Raw genomic sequence first — 25,123 nt, forward strand, 5'->3', positions numbered from 1 at the left:
CGTCGTGGGTCCCATTCCACCAGTGGCCCGCCCCAAAACATGTGATGAATTCCCAATAGGCTTTTACCCAATAATAGCAGTCTAGAGAGAAATCATGGGACACCCGACAGTGACAGTCACATAAAAGGTAACGAGGTACTTTGTTTTTTACTGTGGGTAAAAGTAAAACTGGGTCTTGTTGACCCTCTGGTACACTTATTCACACACTCTCATCCAAATTTCTCGGTCTTTGATTCGAAATGATGGGAAGGTAGTGAGAGCATCTCTCTTGGTCCGATCTTAACTCATTCACCCTCATTTCTCACCACATCTCGGATCCAATTCATCTCTTTCCATTTTCTCCATCATTTTTCAATTCATCTGGAAAAGCAGAAAAAAGCAAGAATTAAGTGCTCTGATCTGCTTTTCGATGGATGGTCTTTAAACTTCTCCACACTTTCCTGCTACGAAACAAAAATGGTAGAGCAGCAGCAGAATAATAATTATACTCAAGATGTTGAAGTAAATGACGCCGCGTTGAAGTAGATCGATCACAGAAACTACCTAGAAATTTCATTTGATTTTTTCTTTTTACTTTATATTTTTTAAAACGGGATATAAAATTAGGTGGGAGTGGGAGGTACAGTTTTTTGAATTTGATACCAACAGCTACTACGTTCCAGTTACTTGACTTTTTTGATTAAAGTATTTGAATAAGAGAAGTATAAGTTTCTGATTTTCCTGAAGAAGGAGAAGAGGAAAGAAAGGATGGAGAGTTATTTGAATGAGAACTTTGGAGGTGTATTAGCGAAGAACTCATCTGAAGAAGCACTTCAAAGATGGAGAAAACTATGTGGATTTGTCAAGAATCCAAAACGAAGGTTTCGTTTCACTGCAAATCTTTCAAAACGTTACGAAGCAGAAGCTATGCGACGTACAAATCAGGTCCGTCCGTCTCTATTTCTATCATTTTGCTTCTTCATTTTCGGAGTCAGATCTTTAAAATTCGTTAATCGATAAAATTTCCAAGTTATGTTTGTTCTCTATAGATCTAACTTTTCTGTACAACATATATCAAATGATGTGTTAATGAGATGGTTCTGTTAATTATATTGACTGATTTTAGCAATTCGTTGATATATCTCATGTAGTCTTGATTTGTTAGATTTTTTGAAGCTTAACACTGATTTGGCTATTAGAGATTATGAACTTATTGTTATTTATTGTGTGATTCCTCGGTGAAGAAAAGAAATTATGAGAGGCAGTGATTAAACATCAAAGTAGGAAACTCAGCTAGATTGCTGGTGTTAATGATTAAATTAGCTGAAGATAAGCTCGTTGTTCTGTTGCATTCAACTTTAAGAAAATGATTATTAAGTATGGCTTGGAGTGTTTGAACGGAAAGTTGTTGTAGCCATTTTTGTATTCAGATTACGGTAATTTTGTTTTTCTGTAACTGAGTTGGTGTTTTTAAAATGTTGGATGTTGTAATATTTAGAGTTTGTGTTCTACATGAAGTCAAATTACATTTGACACATGTTTGATTTACTTTCTAATTTACTAAAACGGGCAAAAGTAAGAATTACTCAAGCTAGAATTCTTCTCTGCACTATGCTATGTGTAGATTTCAGTGCTTAATTTTGTGTTCTACAAGAAGTCAAACTACATTTGACGTAAGATGATGATTTAATTTCTTATTTACCGAAACTGAAACAGTCAAGCTGCGGGTACAAATATCTCCGTGATGTTGTTTGTATTCATCTTGATTTTGCAATACTGAGCTGTTCCACTTCTGTTAATAGACCACTTTTGAGAAATGCAAGACTTAATCTGTTGGCTTGCTTGGGAACTTGTGACATCTCATAACTGATATCTCTTGCATTTTGTAGGAAAAATTGAGAGTTGCAGTTTTAGTGTCAAAAGCTGCTCTTCAGTTCATTCATGGTAAGGTCATTAAGATTAAATCACACGCTTACAAATAAGCTGTGGATTGTTCTTCGTTTAACTACTTTCTCTAATGTGTTCAGGTGTAACATTTCCCACGGAATACATTGTCCCTGACGATGTCAAAGCTGCAGGATTTCAGATTTGTGCAGAAGAACTGGGTTCAGTTGTTGAAGGCCATGATGTGAAGAAGTTAAAAGTGCATGGTGGGGTGGAGGGTATAGCAAACAAGCTTTGTACATCAACCACCACTGGGCTATCTGCAGATGCAGATTTGTTGGATCGCAGGCAGGGCCTTTATGGTATCAACAAATTCACTGAAAACCAATTGAGAAGTTTCTGGGTATTCGTATGGGAAGCGCTGCAGGATACAACTCTCATCATTCTTGCTTTTTGTGCTTTTGTATCTCTGATGGTTGGTATAGCTACTGAAGGATGGCCACAGGGAGCGCATGACGGTCTTGGTATTGTTGCAAGTATTCTGTTGGTTGTATTTGTTACTGCTACGAGTGACTATCGACAATCTCTACAGTTTAAGGATTTGGACAAGGAAAAGAAGAAGATTTCCATGCAAGTTACAAGGAACGGATACAGACAGAAGATGTCAATATACGATCTTCTCCCTGGTGATATAGTGCATCTTGGGATCGGAGACCAGGTCCCAGCAGATGGGCTTTTTATATCTGGATTTTCATTGTCGATTAATGAATCCAGTTTAACAGGAGAAGCCGAGCCTGTGATGGTGAGTGCTGATCATCCTTTTCTGTTATCTGGAACCAAAGTTCAAGATGGATCATGCAAGATGCTAGTGACTACAGTTGGGATGAGAACCCAGTGGGGTAAATTAATGGCTACCCTCAGTGAAGGAGGAGATGATGAGACTCCCTTGCAGGTCAAACTGAATGGTGTTGCCACCATTATTGGTAAGATAGGCTTGTTCTTTGCTGTCGTGACCTTCGCGGTTTTGGTGCAGACCCTATTTACCCGTAAGATTAGAGATGGAACCCATTGGAGCTGGACTGGAGATGATGCATTAGAAATGCTGGAATATTTTGCCATTGCAGTTACTATTGTCGTGGTTGCAGTCCCTGAAGGGTTACCTTTGGCAGTGACTTTGAGCCTTGCATTTGCTATGAAGAAGATGATGAATGATAAAGCACTTGTCCGTCACCTTGCAGCTTGTGAGACTATGGGGTCTGCAACAACTATATGCAGTGACAAAACTGGGACACTGACTACCAATCATATGGCTGTTGTGAAAGCATGCATTTGTGGGAATATCAAGGAAATAAACAGCCCAAGTGAGGCACTTAGTCTGTGCTCTGAAATCCCTGATGCTGCTGTAAAGACCCTTCTCCAATCCATATTTACTAACACGGGTGGAGAAGTTGTGATAAACCAAGATGGAAAACAAGAAATTTTGGGTTCACCCACCGAAACTGCTATTTTGGAGTTTGGCTTGTCTCTTGGTGGAGACTTTCAGGCAGAACGTGGAGCAGCCAAAACTGTAAAAGTTGAACCCTTCAATTCCGAGAAGAAAAGAATGGGAGTAGTACTAGAGCTTCCTGAAGGAGGTCTCCGGGCCCATTGTAAAGGTGCTTCAGAAATAATTTTGGCTGCATGTGACAAGGTTATAGACCCAAGAGGCGAAGTTGTTCCCCTTGATGAAATTACAATCAACCGTCTCAATGATACTATTGAGCAGTTTGCTGGTGAAGCTCTTCGTACTCTATGCCTTGCTTATATGGAAATGGGAACTGATTATTCCACCAAGGATCCAATTCCACTTAGAGGCTACACTTGCATAGGCATTGTTGGTATCAAAGATCCTGTTCGTCCTGGTGTCAAGGAATCTGTTGCAATCTGTAGAGCTGCTGGGATCATGGTGAGGATGGTTACAGGAGACAACATAACCACTGCAAAGGCAATTGCAAGGGAATGTGGGATTTTGACTGATGATGGTATTGCTATTGAAGGTCCAGTATTTAGGGAGAAGAGTTTGGAAGAATTACAAAAACTAATTCCGAAAATTCAGGTACTCTCTAGCTCCTCTTGATGTTGGTCGTACGACATGGACTTACTACATAATATTTATAACGATACTTCTGTTGGTCTCAGGTGATGGCTCGATCTTCTCCCCTGGATAAGCACATGCTGGTAAGACATCTAAGAACCACATTCGGTGAAGTTGTTGCTGTGACTGGCGATGGTACAAATGACGCTCCAGCGCTTCATGAAGCAGATATTGGACTTGCAATGGGTATTGCTGGAACTGAGGTGGGTAATCTTTTGATGTATATGTAATCTCAGTTTATACAGTTTGGGTATTTCTTTTATCATACATATTTCTATTAATGAGACATGTTTAATTATTATAAAAGCAAAAAGTAACAGAGTAGAAATACGAATCTTGGTTTTCAGGTGGCAAAGGAAAGTGCTGATGTTATCATTTTAGATGACAATTTCTCCACAATTGCTACAGTGGCCAAATGGGGGCGTTCTGTTTACATTAACATTCAAAAGTTTGTACAGTTTCAGCTGACTGTTAACGTGGTTGCTCTAATAGTTAATTTCACTTCAGCTTGTTTGACTGGTAACAACAAACTATATATAACCTTTTTTTCCCAATTTCATCTTTTATATCTTCCCTTACGAATTTATAATCTGGCTGGCCGTGCCTGATTCAGGAAGTGCCCCTCTCACGGCTGTTCAATTGCTATGGGTCAACATGATCATGGATACACTTGGAGCACTTGCACTGGCCACTGAGCCTCCTAATGAGGAACTAATGAAGAGAACTCCAGTTGGAAGGACAGGCAATTTTATCAGTAATGTGATGTGGAGGAACATCATGGGGCAATCTCTTTATCAATTTGCTGTAATATGGTATCTCCAAGTCGCAGGAAAAACAGTATTCAATCTTGATGGGCCTGAATCTGATCTGATTCTGAATACACTGATATTCAACTCATTCGTCTTCTGCCAGGTATTTCTATGGTTCCTCAACAGTTTTGTTTGAAATTTTGCCTCTATTTTTAATTTAACTTTTTGGAGGGAAGTTACTTGCAAAGCTAGAGTTACTAGTGTACGTTCTAGGTAGTCTCTAAGTGGTAGATACTAACAAACAGCCACTAGCTGAGATGCTGGTTGGCTGGAGATGACCCACACAGAAAAGAAGCAATTCTGTATGTATCTTACTTGGAAAAAGTAGTGATGATGTTAATCAAGGGTTGCATATTGATGCTGCTGGGTTTCACTATAATGCCTGGCGTTCCTCATTTAAATGATCCCGGGGGCGGGTTCATGATTCCTTAATATCTTTAAAATCCCAATTTCCAAGTTTCCTATGCAGGGATTTTTTTCTTTCTTATGCTAATAATAAGTTAACTGGATACAGATTAGTGTGCCAAATAAAACTCAATGTTGAATCAGATGTAAAATTCTAAATAAAGGGACCAGCTATGAAATTATTTTAGTTTTAGAATTATCACTATTCGTTAAATTCGTTTAAGTGGGACTATGTATTCACATTGTTTTGTAATCTGTTGCAGGTTTTCAATGAAATAAGTTCAAGGGAGATGGAAAAGATTGACGTTTTTAAAGGCATATTGGAGAACTATGTGTTTGTTGCTGTCCTCAGTTGCACTGTCGTGTTTCAGATCATTATCATTGAATTCCTTGGTACATTTGCAAACACCTCTCCTCTCACCTTAACACAATGGTTCTTCAGTGTTTTCATTGGATTTCTAGGAATGCCAATTGCTGCTGTTGTCAAGATGATCCCTGTGGGAATATAAAAAACCAGGCAACGCATGAAACATCAGAAGTGCTTTCTGTCTCCTGTCTATAGACGCCATCATTCTATTAAAAGCCGTTTTCACTTGCAACGACGACAAGCTAATGGAACTAATGACTCCTCTATAACCTGAAATAGCAAGATTGCAAAGCTGGGGTTGATGAAGCTCCCTTTGTTGCTGCAATACTCACGATTTTTTGTAGGCAGCTTTCGGATATTTATAGAATTATTACCAAAAAACATAGGATGGTGAATATGTGAGTTGTACACCAACCTTGCTTGGTTTTTTGAGTCAGGAGGGTGACAATTTAACTGTTCCCCCATTTCTTTTAGTTCTACATTGAACATTTTTAAGTGGGTCTATGAGATCCTTCTAATGATGTCTTTTTTAGTTGTCTTTGAATTTCAGAATTCTCTGCAAGTACGATGCATCCATCTAAACCTAGGAAAATCACAAATGTGGGCTCCTAGCATGGAGCTTTATCTTTAGCATTGTGGCATAGATACGCCTAGAAATTCTGGTTTCTTGAAGATCTGGAGAATGAAAATTCTGGTTCCTTGGTACTGATTAAGATAAGGTTTTATATTAGCTTAAACTGTATTAAACATTTCTACATCAGCTCACCTCAGACAATTCCAATTTACTGAGATACATCGTACTACAAACGTTGGCTAATCAGGAATAGACGACCTTCACATGTCTATCGCCTTGTTAATGTTTAGAGGCAAGGGGACAAGAAACCTTCTAAGATTTTATAATGTCTAATTCTTCATCGTCCATCCTTGATCCTCCACCATATGCTTCAAACATTGAACACTTCTAGCAGTATTCTTGGGCACTCAACATATGCCTACCATTTTCGTGGACTCTTGACTTTCATAATTTGCTGAATCGGAAGGTATATGTTTGGACCATATACATGAAGTGGGCTTAATACTCTTCAGCCCACTTACCATAAATAACACACTTAGGTCACGGGTTGCAGTCTAAGCCCATGAAGAGTTAATAACCTAATCTCTAGAAAAAAGAGGGAATTAGTTACTGGAAAGACCATGTATACATACGAACCTGGAAGGTAGAGATCCCTAAAAAAAAGGTGAATCAGTTACCGGTAAGATCAGGTAAATATTCAAACATGGAGGATAAAGATCCCTAAAAAAAGGGGGAATTGGTTTGAACAAGGATGAACCTGGAGAGTATTGGCCCCAAATACGTAATCAAAATGTATCCAGATGAATACTGGACTGGATACAATTCGTCTACAACCTATAAATAGAGGTAGAATTCCAACTGGAAAGGTATACATTTTATAATCCTTCTCTCCCCATAAAAACTTGCAGTGAACTCTTACTCATTCAGGCATCAAAGTGTTCAAGCAGGTACCCCCACTTTTATTCATCAACAATTCTTGGAGAGCTAAAGCTTTAGGAGAGCTGATTCATCAAGCAATCACGAGGAATACTACTGAACCATCCAACTGTTCATATTTCATCTTTAGAAATCACAATTTCTATCAAGAATGCATATCGAGAAATTAAAGAATTACCCAATGGCTGAAATTTCATCATCAAGTGCAAATATCGAGGATTGTTGTAGGAATATATTTGCTACAACATCTTTTGGCGTCCACCGTGGGAAGATAAAGAGATATCAGAAAACATAAATCAAGATCCATGGCTACATCATAAGCAAGCCGGCGTGATGGAAATGCAGATGTACGAATAAGAGGAACTTGGAGCGATGTTGATCACCCATTTCGAGAAGGTGTCGAAATATCACATGTGATAACCGCATCAGGATATCCCTCTGCTAGAACTCATCCCAAGGGATAAACAGAGGAAACCGTTGGGTAAGTATTACAATTTCCTCTTTAAGTGAGGGTACCAATCTGAACAGATCCACCAGAGATTCAGATCAACATCAAACAAACATGGTACACTCGCCAAAACCCCCTTGCCAATAGAGGCTTTCATTTAGCCTCGCGTATTGTACAAGTGGATAAGAGATAAACACCCGTAGATCTGAGTCTGCGCGAAAGATTGCAAGAGTTTGATAAGGAAAACATATTATTGAAGGCCTCACTAGATAAGAGACTGCAAACGAATGATAACCAACACTCTGAAAGCCCGCACTGGCATGCACGACCTTCACATGAAGGTTTGAGGGCTCAACACGTGCAGAATGATCATGATAGGAGATGTGGATCATCTTAAAGGAAAGATGCTGAAGCAAGTAAGGTTGCAAGGGAATATCAATGGTCGAATGATCACTCTGAAAGCCATCACATCGTTTAGGAGGAAGAACGACGACCAGGGCCTAGACATTAGAAAAACAGTAGGCGCGAGTTGGAATAATATCTTAGCGAGCGAAGGCCAAGAGGACACCTCGACAGCGGAAGCGGAAGAACTATTACAATGGAAACCAACGCTCAAAGAAACACAAACGAGAGAAAGAAAAATCTAAATGAGAGCTTGTTAGAAATGCGCAAATTAGTAGAGAAACCGAAAGGAGAATCATACCATATCGAAGAACTCATTAAAAAGAAGCTGAATGAAGTGGTTGAAAAAGTGTTAGCTGAAACAAAGTCCAGAGAAGAGAGGCTACAAATTTTGGCAATGAAAAGATCGATGGACTCACCTTTCCCTGAGGAGATCAAATGTTTCACCTTCAATAAAAAAATTTGCATCCTAAATTCAAGGATCCCGTGGAGCATGTTCACAATTCCCAAGCTTGAATAAGTTTGTGGAGGTATAGTGATGAGTTGCTATGCAAATTAACAAGTAAAGCTTTGACTTGGTTCTCACAGTTAAGGTCAAATTCAATTGCGAACTTTGGAATGATGTCAGGTGCATTTTTCGAGTAGTATTAGATCAATCTAGGAAGTAAAAAGGGGAACGGTCATATATTTGGACTGCACAAAGAAACAAATGAAATCCTAGCACCTTTTAACCAGTGGTTCTGTCAGGAAGTTGGAGAAATCAACGCAGTTATACTGGACTCATCATTGAAGCATATAAGAATGCGTTTACTTTTGATGAATCTGGAGTGTTCAATTCCTTAACCTTGCAATCGGGGAACCTCAAGGATATGCAAGAACCGATAGCCACGGAAGGACGGAAAAGGAAAAGAAAAACGAAGCTATTACGAACAAAGGGGTCAGAAAAATAAATTCCATCCAAAGTGAAACATCATCCGGATGATGAATCCAGGAATAAAAATCGTAACAATTCGAAAAACCGAAGTGAAAAAGCAGACGAGTCCAAAAGGGGCCAAAGAAGGGATAAAGTGAATTTCCCAAGTCTTAATATTGGACTAGGAGAACTTCACATGAAAATCATAAATTCGCTTCTTATCCCAAGACTGCTATTGGAAGGCACCAAAGGCAAAAGTGATAAAAGGATATATTTACTTATCAAAACGACCACGGGCATAATTCACAGACACTTGCCGAACGCTAGTGTCCAAGGTCCGGAAAATAGTCGATGAAGGAAAACTCCAATAGTACCTGAAAAAAAACCCATCATGGATCAACACACTAAATCTGCTAGAAATCCTAGTGAGCCATGCACGAATGGATTCTGCTTGAAGAAAATCCCATCATAATGTTGCACGCCTAAAAATACGACAAATACAAGATTGGCGAATTTTAAACAATGTGGATTATGTCAATCTTATTGGCATTGAGACTCTGGAAGAAGGGACGAATATATCATATATAAATAATGATATACCTCACAACAAGAATGGAGATGCGTAAGAAAGTTGTTTGTCTGCTCTAGCAACAAGAATGTGAAGATGCACATACATGAAACAAAAGGGACTATATTAAACTCTTACAACATAATAACTACACCTTCGTATAATATATGTAGAACTATAATAAGACACTTAGAAAATAATTTAAAAAAAAAAAGACAATAACATCTGGCCACTCTAACTTCATCACAATGTAAGACTATAACAAGACACTAAGGCAATACTTCACAATGTAAGATTATAACCATTCGATGCAAATTTAATGTAAGACTATAACAAGACGCTAAGAAAATCCTCATAAGCACTGACACCAGGATTGAGATCAGTAACAGTCCCATTAGAATAGTACTTCTTATTTTCTCCCAAACACCACCAGGTGGGTTCAGTCCACTTGAAAAGCCATAGCTCCTCTGATGAAACCACTGTCAGTGTATTTTTGTTATCCACCAGGTGGGTTCAGTCCACTTGAAGAGAGATAATGTATATATTTTACTCTATCGTCATCTCAATGTAAGACTATAACAAGACGCTAAGATAATACTTCCAAAAAAAAAAGACAATAACTCAGAGCACTCTAACTTCAAGTCTTTTAACAAGAGTTTTTCAAATTAAATTTGCAGTTTAGAAACTTGTTCGAATACTGACCGACGTGTTGTGGACACTTATCCATTCTGTTTTCTCATTCTATTTTCTTCCTAATTCCAAGATATTAGAGCAACCATTCAATGAAGCGAACGATGTGGATGGTGATGACTACGCTAGTTAACCCTACCCATGCGACAGAAGCACCCCAAATAATTATTTGGTCAACCATAAGTATCTTCCAGTAATCATTTATATATCTTGTTTTCCTAGAGGATCGAAAACTTGCAAGCCTAACAAGTAAGCTAAGATCATGCAGGTGACTTTGAGTCTACAATAGTGAAAAAAGAAATCTCACAAAAATCTTGCTCAAAATATTTTGTCTGAAGATAAATCTGTTATGCAGAAGAACCATCACTGACATAGATGAGACAAACCTAATGCTGATTAATATCAGGTAAAATATATAATTGTCAATATTTCAAGCGCTATTACTGGCGATCCTGCTGATGAGTGCCGAATATTGTATATATTTATCCCTTTTTGTTGGCATTTAACTCATCTTTTGTGCATTAATTCTACATTTTATCCCATATTCTGTATTTTCATTGTTTTCAAGAATAAATATTTTTCTTACTTAATTTTGCATTTTTAGGTATCAAATAAAGTCTGGATGATTTGCGGAGCAGAAAAGTAGTGAAAAGCCGGGAAGAATTACGCAAGGAAGCCGCAAAGAATGGAGCGCAAGTCCAAAAAGCTAGGAATGGGCTCAAGAAGGAAGAATTGTTCTTAAAGAAGATATGGGCTTGGCATACCCAAGGCCCAAAACCCTCACCCAAACCCATTTCCAATATCCAAACCCGCCTCCATCTTCAGCCGTCGGATTGGATCCATCTCATCATCCAATGGTCGCTTCATCGTTGTTCATCGAAATCGGAAGCTCCTGTCTAACACTACAGCACCTAACTCCATCTGGAACCGTTAGTTTCGTTGTATATCTGCATCCAACGGTCGCTGCCAGCCTCTTCACTTTTAGCCGTTAGATCGATCCATCATCTCCACATCCCACGGCTCATCCTCGCTGTTCATCCAATTTGCTACAACCGCCCAACACCCGAGCACCCGATACCTATACCCATACCAAACATCCCCTTCCCCTTCTTCCATCGACATCTCCTCCTCCATACCCTGTGCAGAACCACCACCACCTTCTCCACCTGCTCTGACCTCGCCACCACCACTCCCTACGCCACCAAACCAACCCTAAACCTAAACCCATCATTACCAGCACGTCCTATCTCTTTATCAACCACTAATTTCTCCAATTTCTCATCTTTCTTCTCACTGAAACCCTAGGTGAGAAATTGGGGATATAAGTGATGTTAAAGCAACAATTGGAGCATGAGATGAACGAGGAGAAGTAATTGGAGAGTGGGTCGACGAGATGGAGTGAGTATCTCAACACATTAGGTAAATCAATTTTACCTAATTTTCTGTTTTTGGGGAAAAGGGGTTGGAACCCTAATTCTGATATGGGGAGTATAAATTTGTAATGTTTTGTGTGAGAGGGGGGGGGGGGCATCAAGAGGTATCTCTGGACTAGCCAGAAAAACATTTTGTTCTGTTTTCATTGCAATTCCAATTTCAGTTCTTCTTATGCAGTTAACAGTGAATGTGTGCATGTTGTTTTCAATTATTTTGAATGTTATGTGTGTGTTGTTTGAATTATCCTGTATGATATTGATTGTTGTTCACATGTTTAGCATGAGCTAAACTGCTTTAGGCTGAGGCTCAGTTGAAGCCTTATGCACTGTCAATTGACATGTTGCTAGATAGTTAACTCCTTGCCCTGTTTTGCTTGAGAAATGGGAAGAGACTAATGCTCTTAGTGCCTGTGATTGATTGTTCTGTCAAAAGACAGTCAATGCTAGGGGCAAACTAGTGAGCAAGTTAGTTTTCCTCCCATTCTAGATGTATGCATAGGATTTTTAACTCAACCTAGAAATATGTTGTTTGATTAGGACACAAGGTGGATACTAAGCCTTAGCTTAGCCACAATCCCTATTACTGTCACTTACTTGTTTAGTCCTTACCTGTTTAATCTTTGCCTGTTTAATCTCCTTACCTGTTTTATCTCCTTGCCTGTTTTACTTGTTGAATTTCTTGCAATCTGTAGCTGTTGTGCACTGAAATCAGTGCACAAACTCACCTCTGCCCTTGGCTCACAACCTTGGTTCCTTGTTGTTTTGTCATTTGCTTTGCTTTGCTAACTGTTTTAGTGCTATTCACTGCCTTCATCCATCACTGCTCACTGCCATAGTGCTTTGCACTCATTGATAGCTTAGGAAAACTTCTTGTATGCTCCCACTCCCTGTGGACAAACCCCTACTCATCCCTATACTATAAAACTTGGCCTTGTATACTTGCAAGTTTTGTGTGCAACCCCATTTCCACACCAAGTTTTTGGCGCCGCTGCCGGGGAGTAGTGCTGCCATCTGCTGATTTCCTTTGCTGTCTTTCATCTACCATTGCATCTCTGTCAAGATCATTGCATGCCATTCATTCCTGCCCTGCAATCATTGCACTTGTAGCCAATTTCTGAGTTGCTGCTGCTGTTGCTGCTGCTGCTGCTGCTGTTGCTGCTGTTGCTGGAGCTGGTGAACCAAGCCTGCTGCTGCCAAGCCAAAGCAACTGGGCTGCCAACTGAAGCTGTTGGGCTCTGCCTTCTAATGGTGGGCTTGTACTTCTCTGAACTGGGCTTCACCAACTTCAACTGAACTGGGCTTGCCAAGTGCTGCTGGGCTCTGCATTCTTCTGTTGCTGGGCTCGTGGTCTTCTGTGAGCTGGGCTTCGTTGCTGCTGCTGGGCTCTGTTCCACCTGTTGTTGCTGGGCTTGAGCGTGAGCTGCTAAGGACGATCCTAAAGCCCAACTGGGCTGTGCAACTAAAGGGAACAAAAGCCTAACTGGGCTTCCCTCCTTAACCAAGTAAGCCTAAACCATGAGTAACCCACTTGGGCCCCATTAAATATTCAATTTGGGTATGTAATAATTAATTTATTTTTAATTTGGGCTTGTAATAATTATTTTTATTTTTATTTTTCTTTTATTTTCTTTTATTTTTCTTTTATGGGCTTGTAATTATTATTATTGTTTTTATTTTCTTTTATGGGTTGTGCTAATTTATGCTAGGTTTAGTTCAATTTTTTTTTTCCAAAGCCCAATTTTAAACCAAAAAAAAAAACAAAATCCCTTGTTAGTCCAACACCCATTCAAAACCAAATCTTCGTAACCCTTGTGGGCCAAATTGTTTCCGATTGCTCTGTCTGACCAACATGTTAGTTGAGGTACCTACAAGGACATGACTGTGACCTATAGAGACCAAACAAACAGACTTGTTAGAATTAATCAAGAAGAACCTATCGAAATTCTGAGTTCTGAGGTAGACAACCCAGATCAAACCGAAACAATGGGAGAACCCCGTACCCTCAAGGATTATATATACCCAACTAGAGCCAGTCAACCTTCTTGTATTGTGCTACCCGAGGATAATGGCCGTTATGAGCTGAAATCGAGCACAATACAGATGCTTCCTATTTTTAGAGGTGTTGAGAATGAAAACCCGTACCACCACGTGAGAGAATTCGAGGAAATTTGTGGAACTCTGCGTTTCACTCAAATGTCCGACGAAACCCTAAAGTTAAGGCTCTTTCCTTTCTCCCTGAAAGATAAGGCAAAGGCCTGGATCTATGCTTTACAGCCTCAATCCATCATGACATGGGATGACCTCATAAAGGAGTTTTTCAAAAAGTTTTTCCCGAATCACAAGACTGCGACAATTCGTCAAAGTCTGAATAGCTTTGTGAAATTAGAGGGTGAGACCTTAGCTAGATACTTGGAGAGATTCAATGAATTATTGCTCCAATGTCCCCATCATGGTTTTGAAAAATGAAGACTTGTGCAAATTTTGTATGAAGGTCTAGATGTGTCCACCCGAACAACGGTTGAGTCGATGTGTAATGGTCTATTCGTAGACAAAACTGCTGATGCGTCTTGGGACTTCTTGATTGAAGTAGCTGAAAAGACGCAACAGTGGGAATCCATCCGTGAACCCAGAAAGACTACATCCGAAGCGAAGGCTTTTAGGATTGAAGCAGATTTCGAGGGAAGAGCAAACATGGCATCAATAGTTAGGAGATTAGAAGAGTTAGAACTACATAAAAATTCAAAACCTTCCACCACTACTCTCCGAGAACATGTCGCTTCGTCTGTATGTGCCGCTTGTAACGATCCCAACCATCAATTCCAAAATTGTCCCGATTTGCTTGCAGTCCAGGAATCTAGGCTTGAACAGGCACATGCCATGTTTCAAAAACAAGAACATAACCCCTATTCACAGACCTACAATCCAGGATGGAGAAACCACCCTAACTTTTCATGGTCAAAAGGACCCACTCAAGGAGGACCATCTCAACCCAATCAGAGCTATCAAAACAATCAGGGATATCAGAACAATCAAGGTTATCAACACCCGAGAAACCCTCAACAACAATCAAACTCTCAACAACAATCATATCCTCAACACAATACCGACAAGAGATTATCCGCCCTAGAGGAGATGGTCCAGAGTCTGGTGCAAGGTCAGAAAAATCTTGATCAAAAGATGGGTCAAATCTGTGATTCCATAAGTGAGAGAGAAAAGGGTAAACTTCCGAGCCAACCCCAACAAAATCCAAGGAGTGTATTTCAAACAGGCTCTTCATCCTGCAAGGAAACCTCTCCAGATCAAGTCCATGCCATTACCACCCTCCGAAGTGGTAAAGTCATCGAGAACAACGTGGGCGAACCTAATGAATCTGATACAAATTCCACGCTGTCTCCACAACCCCAGAAAACCAAAGAATCTGAGCAAGTTGGAAAGCCTGACAATTCTACTGCTGTGAATGTCCCTTTGCCAACTCATTCTCCTGTTGCCCCATTTCCTCAAAGATTGATCTATCAACAGAAAAGTACCCATTATAATGAGATGTTAGATCTGTTCAAAAGAGTCAACATCAACATTCCTTTTCTTGAGGCAATCAAGCAAATCCCTGCGTATGCCAAATTCCTCAAAGACTTGTGTACTCAAAAGCGCAAGCTTAATGTGCACAAACGTGCTTTATTAGCTGAACAAGTGAGTTCCATCATTCTGAACAAAACTCCACCCAAGTTTAGGGATCCAGGATGTCCAACAATTTCTTGCACTATAGGAGAACACACGGTCAATAAAGCGTTATTAGACCTAGGTGCAAGTGTTAACCTACTGCCATATTCTGTTTATGAGCAGTTAGGTCTTGGGGAGTTGAAGCCAACATCTATCACTCTACAACTGGCATACCGATCTGTCAAGATTCCTCGTGGAGTGGTCGAAGACGTTTTGATCAAGGTTGACAAATTCTATTTTCCCGTAGACTTCATTGTCTTAGACACTCAACCTGTACAAAACCCAGACTGTCACATTCCTGTCATCTTAGGACGTCCTTTCTTGGCTACGTCCAACGCAATCATTAATTGTCGTAATGGAGTGTTGAAACTGTCTTTTGGCAACATGACGGTAGAATTGAATGTGTTCGATATTAGTCAACAACCTGTGAATCTTGATGATGATGATGTGCATGAAGTTAATATGATTGAAGGATTAATACAAGATTCGTTGACTAACATTCTATCCGTCGACCCCTTTCAAGCATGTATGGAGAACTTTAACTCAGATTCCTATGATGATGCATACTGTAGTGACGTCCTATCTCTGCTCGAATCTGTACCTCAAATGGACGTCACTGAAAGAAGATATGAAGTGGAACCACCCTTACTCTCTGATTCCAAGCTTGTTCCATCCATTGTTGAGACACCCAAGCTTGAATTGAAAACATTGCCTAGCACTTTGAAGTACGCATTCCTAGGTTCTTCTGATACTTTACCTGTCATTATTTCATCATGTTTAGACACGGAACAGGAAATTAAGCTCTTAGAAGTACTTAAGGAACACAAAGAGGCCTTAGGATGGACCATCTCAGACCTCAAAGGAATTAGCCCCACCATTTGCATGCACCACATTAACCTCGAAGAGAATGCCAAACCATCTAGGGAAATGCAAAGGAGACTTAATCCTAACATGAGAGATGTAGTCAAAGGAGAAATCCTGAAACTACTTGATGCGGGTATCATATACCCAATACCAGATAGTAAATGGGTTAGTCCCATTCAAGTTGTGCCTAAGAAGTCAGGCATTACTGTAGTTCAGAACGACAAGAATGAATTAGTCCCTACTCGTACAACCACAGGATGGCGAGTATGCATCGACTACAGGAAGTTGAACACAGTAACAAGGAAGGATCACTTCCCGCTCCCTTTCATTGACCAAATGCTAGAACGTGTGTCTGGACACAGTCACTACTGTTTTCTAGATGGCTTTTCCGGTTATAACCAAATTCACATTGCTCCGGAAGATCAGGAAAAAACTACATTCACGTGTTCATTTGGGACGTTTGCTTATAGACGTATGCCCTTCGGGTTGTGTAATGCACCTGCTACTTTTCAGCGTTGCATGATGAGCATTTTTTCTGACATGATAGATAGTTTTCTCGAGATCTTTATGGATGATTTCTCCGTGTTCGGTTCTTCGTTTGATAAATGTTTAAGACATCTTACCCTTGTGCTGTGCAGATGTAAGAAAAGGAACCTTGTTCTAAATTGGGAAAAGTGCCATTTTATGGTGAATTCAGGAATAGTTCTAGGACACATCATCTCGGAAAAAGGCATTGAAGTAGATAAAGCTAAAGTAGACCTCATCCGACATTTACCAAAACCCCACTCTGTAAGGGAAATCCGATCATTTTTAGGTCATGCTGGTTTTTACCGGCGATTCATCAAAGACTTTAGCAAAATCTCAAGACCCCCCCCCCCACAACTCGCCAAAGATGTTACCTTCAATTTCGATGATGCTTGTGTGAAAGCTTGGGAGGAATTAAAAACTCTTCTCACCGCCGCTCCTATAGTCCGACCACCAAACTGGGAACTACCGTTTGAACTCATGTGTGATGCCTCTGATTACGCTGTTGGTGCTGTCTTAGGACAGCGTGTTGATAGACGACCATACGTGATATACTATGCTAGCAAAACCCTTAATGATGCCCAACTCAATTATTCAACTACCGAGAAGGAATTGCTTGCCGTCGTTTTCGCATTAGACAAGTTTAGATCTTATCTGATAGGGTCTAAGATCATCATATACACAGACCATGCGGCTTTGAAGTATCTTCTTTCCAAGAAGGATGCTAAAGCTCGCCTTATTCGATGGATACTATTATTACAGGAATTCGATCTCGAAATCCGTGATAAGAAAGGTTGTGAGAATGTGGTTGCTGATCATTTGTCTAGATTAACTTTAGAGTCTATTGATGAATTTGAGCTGATTAGAGAATCATTCCCAGATGAACAGCTGATGTCTATCTCAGACCTTCCTTGGTTTGCTGATATTGTTAACTACCTCGCTGCAGGTAGGATGCCCTCACGTTGGTCGAGACAAGACCGCTATAAGTTCTTGGCTGAAGTTAAACATTTCCTTTGGGATGACCCATATTTGTTTAAGTACTGCCCGGACCAAATCATTAGGAGATGTGTCCCCAATACTGAACAGAAAGATGTGATATCTTTCTGTCATGACCAAGCATGTGGAGGCCATTTCAGTGCCAAGAAAACCGCTGCAAAGATCTTGCAGTGTGGATTCTATTGGCCATCATTGTTCAAGGATTGCCATGATTATTGTGTTGCTTGTGAACGCTGTCAAAAGCTAAGAAGCATTTCGAGGAGAAACATGATGCCATTGAACCCCATTTTGATTGTGGAGATTTTTGATGTTTGGGGGATCGACTTCATGGGTCCATTCCCTATTTCTGACGGTAGATTGTACATCCTAGTCGCAGTTGATTACGTTTCTAAGTGGGTAGAATCCATAGCAACCAGAACAAACGACCACAAGGTGGTACTTTCATTTCTAAAGGAAAACATATTTGCACGTTTTGGTACCCCTAGAGCTATCATCAGTGACGGCGGTTCACATTTTCGTAACAAGTACTTTGAGTCTTTAGTACGCAAGTATGGCATAACCCACAAAGTCGCTACTCCGTACCACCCTCAGACTAGTGGACAAGTGGAAGTTTCTAATAGGGAAATTAAGCACATTCTGGAGAAGACGGTTAACCCGTCTAGGAAAGATTGGTCATTTAGATTGAATGATGCTTTGTGGGCCTATAGAACAGCTTATAAGACACCAATTGGCATGTCCCCCTATCGTCTAGTGTATGGAAAGCCGTGCCATCTACCTGTGGAATTAGAACATCGTGCCTACTGGGCAATCAAAGAGCTGAACTTCTCTCTGGACGAAGCTGGAATTCAAAGGAAACTTCAACTCAACGAGTTGGAAGAATTGAGAAATGAGGCTTATGACAGTGCCAAGTTATATAAGCAGAAGATGAAGATGTTTCATGATAAGCGTATTCTGCGCAAATCCTTCACTCCTGGTCAGAAAGTCTTGCTGTATGACTCCCGATTACATCTTTTTCCAGGAAAACTGCGTTCCAGATGGAAGGGTCCGTACCTAGTACGCACAGTTTTTCCTCATGGAGCTGTAGAGCTGGAGGATGTTCCAACAAGAACGTTTTCAAAGTCAAACGGGCAGAGATTAAAGCCATTCCTTGAGCCATTTCCACCCGACATTGAAACAACCAACCTGGAGGACCCGTCTATGTGGACTAAACTGGTCCACTCTTTCCCTAAATAACCAAAAAGTTTTCCAAATCTTTCCCTAAAAACCAAAATTTTTTTTTTCCCATCAAAACCAAATTCTCCACAAAAAACCAAATTTTTCCCAAAAAGTCCAATCCCATTAAAAACCAAATTTTCTTGTAGATAATGTGTTAGTTAAATTTCCTTTGTATATATTTTGTGCTCATCCATTGTGACTCCTAATATGATGGATTTTTGCCTTGAATAACGGAGTTTTAATCGAGCTTTCGCCGTACAATCGGGTATTCTCTCTCCTTTTACTCTACTCAGCATGTTCCTCTTCATATATTGTTTTATAATTCTTTCCATATTTTGAAACATTGAGGACAATGTTTAGTTTAGGTTTGGGGGTATAGAGTAGATACCACGATAATATGCCATAATTGAAAACAAAAACTCCATCTTTTTGAAAAAAAATTGAAAAAATTCAAAAAAAAAAAAAAATTAAAAAAAATTAAAAATCATTAAAAATGGAGCTCATTTACCTTGAAATGTTGACTCTTGTGAAATATGTAATTATTAGGAGTCTTAGTCTAGATATTTAGGCAACCCTGATTCGCACAATTCAATAGTGATAAGAAATTTGCACGCGCACGATCTACCAATACATGTATGGCCCTCGATCTTCAAGGTGTTTGATAGGAAGTTACGATTCCAATCACTTTAGAATACTGAACGAAACTTGACTAGCTTGTTCTTTGGTTGGTTGGGATAGAAGGTGGAGGTTACATTAAGAAAAACAACCATCGAATTTAACTGGGTGCATCAAAAAGGGCTACCTCTTGCAAAGTGTCATGTAATTTTTGTTTCTTTTGTATATGTATCAAAAGGTTTCCTTGTTCAAAAAAAAAAAAAAAAAAAAAAAAAAAAAACGATGTATATATTCAGAAAAAAAAAAAATCAAAAAAAAATACAAAAAAAAAATCAAGTATTTATCAATTCCATTCTCTCTTGTTCCAAAAATAAAAGAGAATAGTCAATGTAAATAAGAGTCATGTAAATAGTCATTTTGTTGTTTCATTGTAATAAGCAAGGAGGGTGTATGCCATTGATGTACAACGCGAGTAATTGTGAAATACCTCCAACTCATTCACAATTCTCGTAAAGTCCGGACAGCTAGCTAGATTTCGACCTTGGTTCTTAGCCTGAGAAACTATCTCTTGGTGATTAGTAGTCATAACTTCAGATCTTTCTTTACACATGTGTAGATACACTTTACACTCTTATCACATGTCTTTATTTTTATCAGTGCTAGGATTGTGCCTTTGATAGCTAGATTGACATCTCCATTTTGCTGTGAGCTTAAACTGACTTGCACATGTCACATTTGATGGAATATGAGCTTATATTTTGACCTAGAACTTTGTAGGTACGTTCTAAGCAAACCTTCACGAGACTTCAACTCGTCCACTAGGGACACTTAGTGGTTTAAAAGGCTTAGTGCATACGCTAAATGCATTCGAGAGACCAGCGACAGTGGTATAGTTAGGATTTCCTTAGTTTTGTTTTACTTGAGGACAAGTAAAATTCAGGTTTGGGGGTATTTGATGAGTGCCAAATATTGTATATATTTATCCCTTTTTGTTGGCATTTAACTCATCTTTTGTGCATTAATTCTACATTTTATCCCATATTCTGTATTTTCATTGTTTTCAAGAATAAATATTTTTCTTACTTAATTTTGCATTTTTAGGTATCAAATAAAGTCTGGATGATTTGCGGAGCAGAAAAGTAGTGAAAAGCCGGGAAGAATTACGCAAGGAAGCCGCAAAGAATGGAGCGCAAGTCCAAAAAGCTAGGAATGGGCTCAAGAAGGAAGAATTGTTCTTAAAGAAGATATGGGCTTGGCATACCCAAGGCCCAAAACCCTCACCCAAACCCATTTCCAATATCCAAACCCGCCTCCATCTTCAGCCGTCGGATTGGATCCATCTCATCATCCAATGGTCGCTTCATCGTTGTTCATCGAAATCGGAAGCTCCTGTCTAACACTACAGCACCTAACTCCATCTGGCACCGTTAGTTTCGTTGTATATCTGCATCCAACGGTCGCTGCCAGCCTCTTCACTTTTAGCCGTTAGATCGATCCATCATCTCCACATCCCACGGCTCATCCTCGCTGTTCATCCAATTTGCTACAACCGCCCAACACCCGAGCACCCGATACCTATACCCATACCAAACATCCCCTTCCCCTTCTTCCATCGACATCTCCTCCTCCATACCCTGTGCAGAACCACCACCACCTTCTCCACCTGCTCTGACCTCGCCACCACCACTCCCTACGCCACCAAACCAACCCTAAACCTAAACCCATCATTACCATCACGTCCTATCTCTTTATCAACCACTAATTTCTCCAATTTCTCATCTTTCTTCTCACTGAAACCCTAGGTGAGAAATTGGGGATATAAGTGATGTTAAAGCAACAATTGGAGCATGAGATGAACGAGGAGAAGTAATTGGAGAGTGGGTCGACGAGATGGAGTGAGTATCTCAACACATTAGGTAAATCAATTTTACCTAATTTTCTGTTTTTGGGGAAAAGGGGTTGGAACCCTAATTCTGATATGGGGAGTATAAATTTGTAATGTTTTGTGTGAGGGGGGGGGGGGATCAAGAGGTATCTCTGGACTAGCCAGAAAAACATTTTGTTCTGTTTTCATTGCAATTCCAATTTCAGTTCTTCTTATGCAGTTAACAGTGAATGTGTGCATGTTGTTTTCAATTATTTTGAATGTTATGTGTGTGTTGTTTGAATTATCCTGTATGATATTGATTGTTGTTCACATGTTTAGCATGAGCTAAACTGCTTTAGGCTGAGGCTCAGTTGAAGCCTTATGCACTGTCAATTGACATGTTGCTAGATAGTTAACTCCTTTACCTGTTTTGCTTGAGCAATGGGAAGAGACTAATGCTCTTAGTGCCTGTGATTGATTGTTCTGTCAAAAGACAGTCAATGCTAGGGGCAAACTAGTGAGCAAGTTAGTTTTCCTCCCATTCTAGATGTATGCATAGGATTTTTAACTCAACCTAGAAATATGTTGTTTGATTAGGACACAAGGTGGATACTAAGCCTTAGCTTAGCCACAATCCCTATTACTGTCACTTACTTGTTTAGTCCTTACCTGTTTAATCTTTGCCTGTTTAATCTCCTTACCTGTTTTATCTCCTTGCCTGTTTTACTTGTTGAATTTCTTGCAATCTGTAGCTGTTGTGCACTGAAATCAGTGCACAAACTCACCTCTGCCCTTGGCTCACAGCCTTGGTTCCTTGCTGTTTTGTCATTTGCTTTGCTTTGCTAACTGTTTTAGTGCTATTCACTGCCTTCATCCATCACTGCTCACTGCCATAGTGCTTTGCACTCATTGATAGCTTAGGAAAACTTCTTGTATGCTCCCACTCCCTGTGGACAAACCCCTACTCATCCCTATACTATAAAACTTGGCCTTGTATACTTGCAAGTTTTGTGTGCAACCCCATTTCCACACCACCTGCGTACAGATATCTTTTGAAGTTAGGGTCCTTGAAATCCTTATAGGCACCTACACCAGGATTGAGATCAGTAACAGTCACATGAGAATAGTACTTCTTATTTTCTCCTAAACACCACCAGGTGGGTTCAGTCCACTTGAAAAGACATAGCTCCTCTGATGAAACCACCGTCAGTGTATTTTTGTTATCCACCAGGTGGGTTCATTCCACTAGAAGAGAGATAATGTATATATTATACTCCATATTAATTTTACTACCATACCCTTCCATTAACAAGTTCAAATGATATTTTATTCCAATCTATTTCTTTCTAATCTATTTTACTAACTATTCCAATCTATTCTTTTCTTCTCATTCAACTATTATTCCTAATTAATTAATATTTTCTAACTAGTATCTACCATATGCTAATTGATTTATCCTAACCGATTAGTTCTTTTTAACTTTTTTCCAAACTAGTTTTAACTTTTTTTTTTCTTCTAAATGATTTTGATATTGATATTATGTCAATTATTTATGATAGTCTTTTTTTCTCATATATTATTTACGTGTTGTTTTTATTACTTTTGAAAATATAAACTATATGTGATTTATGTGATATATTTTGCACTTCCAGATATAAAGAATACTAAAATGGTAGAAGAATTGAAAATATTAACTAGTTTGGAGAAATTACTTAGGTTAAAAGAAAATAAAATAATTTAGAAAAGCTAATTAGGCAAGTTGGGTAAGCAGAGTCGTTCGCTTTTGATTTTATATTTAGTGAGTGTTATAGTTTGTGTTGTTGACCCATAAGCATCCAAATTAAAACTAATTTATTTAATCACTGCAAATTAAATTTAATTAGTTAAGTTAATATAGTTTATTTAGATTATTCAGTTTTAACTTATGGGTTGTAAATTTTATTACTTTAACTTGTAAATTTGTTTGAACTTTTCTTTTTTTGAATAAATTGAAAAATTAGGGTTTTGAGAATTTGATAGTAAACTCCTCTAGTCAAATGATTCGTTGTATGTAACTTCACAAGGTTTTGTTGATTTGATTTGTTAAATGACAGGAATAATTAGTTAAATTTGATTTCATCTTATTAACAGTCTTTGGAAAGTTCAAGGCATGAGGTATTTGTATATTTGGAAATTGATGGTGTGGACTGTCTACAAAGGGTCCAAAACATATATAAAGCAAAACAAAAAAAAAATGATGGGAAAGTTAGAATAATATTAATCAAGCAATATTGTTACAAAAAAAAAACAAAAAAAAAACAACTTATTGTTTATTGAAATTATTACAAATGATATTAGATTTTTGGACTTTTTGGTTTGAATGAGTTGACGTATGATGAAGCTTTTATATTCATGCTTCTTTAGCTATTGAATCCGCCGATGTGTTTTTTTTAGTTGATATATTGAACTCGAGCTTTTGGAAGATTTTGAAGAACATTTTTTGCCTCTTCAATTGTGTTTTCCGCCTTCCACGGTATTTTCAGAATTTCATTGTTTATTATATCCGCTAGCTTTTCGCAATATGTAACTGTGGACACAGAAGACAAAATATTATTTTCTATCAATTTAGTTGCCTTGACTAAAGCTTTCTCCTCTGCATGAATCACCGAAGTTGCTCTGTCCCAACCAGTCTTTATGTGCATGAAAGATTCTTGATCAACGGAGAAAATGATGAAAGTGTAACCCATTATAAAATCTTCTTCTTTAAAAGAAGCATCTATAAATATTAAGCAATCCGATTTTATCTTAGACCAAGAAGAACTGCTATGAAATTTTGGACTTTGCCTGGGACCTTGAATCTGTTTAGTAGGGGGTATGGATTGGAGGAAGATCTCTTCCTAATTTGGCTTATCAGGCTTAGTGGATCTGGGTTAATATTTCAAAGATTACTAAACATATATATTTTCATATATATTAACCAAAAAGTGGTAGTTCTACTTGTTAGAGCAATGCTCGATTGAATCCACAAGTTTTTCTTATATCAAGCTTGTTGTTAATGTTAGATGATAAAAACTATATCTTGATTTCTAGACTACTAAGTCAAGTCTCAGACTAGGTTAGAATTTGTTAGTTGAGTGTCAGACATCACCCATGAAGACTGACGATCGAAGAATACATTTGGAGAACTTCTTTTTATCAATTATGTGAAGACTGAACTATTCTATCTTACCCGTCTATCATTTCATATTATGTCATATGACTTTTAGTGGATTTACAAAGAAGAAATTTCGAGTCAAGATTGTCTTGCTAAATATCTCGATGATTCAAGCATAGATGTTCAAAGGTATTTAACAATATTAGTTCGAAACAATATATTATTTGTGGCTCAACTGAAAATTGTCTAAACAAATGATTTTATTACATGGGAATGTTTCAAACATCATAAAGGAGAAATTCAGAACTTTTGATGTTTATGCTTTGGGGAGGTTAGCAAACCAGTTTGCAAACCATAGATATATGGGTTTCAGCAATACAAGGACGGTTGGTGAACCAATTTGCTAACCGCAAGTTTAGTTGGGGACATTTCACCAATCTGGTTCACGAACTATGGTGAACTGAATTTTGATGTTGGTGTAAAAAGGCTTAAGGTTGGCGAACCCATATCATGAATTGCGTCCATTTGAGTTCATAAATCGAATACGGTTGGCGAATCCAGCTCGTGAACAATGTACATATGAGTTATCGAGACGAGTAGGGTTGACGAACCGGTTCACGAATCGTAATACCCTGACTCGTGCACTTTA

The 25,123-nt window shown here is 38.8% G+C and overlaps 1 protein-coding gene across 1 annotated transcript; it reads left to right on the forward strand.

Annotated features, from left to right (window-relative positions):
• The first annotated feature begins 227 nt into the window (after positions 1 to 227).
• Positions 228 to 6,208, forward strand: LOC113287223 (calcium-transporting ATPase 10, plasma membrane-type-like). Its single transcript, XM_026535909.1, has 7 exons — positions 228 to 924; positions 1,869 to 1,923; positions 2,007 to 3,958; positions 4,042 to 4,200; positions 4,345 to 4,516; positions 4,611 to 4,909; positions 5,475 to 6,208. The coding sequence occupies exons 1-7, from the start codon at positions 748 to 750 to the stop codon at positions 5,718 to 5,720; spliced, it is 3,060 nt and encodes a 1,019-aa protein (XP_026391694.1). The 5' UTR covers positions 228 to 747; the 3' UTR covers positions 5,721 to 6,208.
• Positions 6,209 to 25,123: the final 18,915 nt, after the last annotated feature.

This window comes from Papaver somniferum, chromosome 1, assembly GCF_003573695.1.
Source record: "Papaver somniferum cultivar HN1 chromosome 1, ASM357369v1, whole genome shotgun sequence".
In the NCBI taxonomy this organism is placed as follows: Eukaryota; Viridiplantae; Streptophyta; class Magnoliopsida; order Ranunculales; family Papaveraceae; genus Papaver; species Papaver somniferum.

What these genes read in the sequence shown, in the direction of transcription:
- LOC113287223 (XM_026535909.1), top strand. Translation starts at nt 748, where the DNA reads ATGGAGAGTTATTTGAATGAGAACTTTGGAGGTGTATTAGCGAAGAAC. An exon ending in AACTAATTCCGAAAATTCAG is followed by an intron (nt 3,959 to 4,041) that starts GTACTCTCTAGC and finishes TGTTGGTCTCAG; the next exon opens with GTGATGGCTCGATCTTCTCC. An exon ending in ACTCATTCGTCTTCTGCCAG is followed by an intron (nt 4,910 to 5,474) that starts GTATTTCTATGG and finishes AATCTGTTGCAG; the next exon opens with GTTTTCAATGAAATAAGTTC.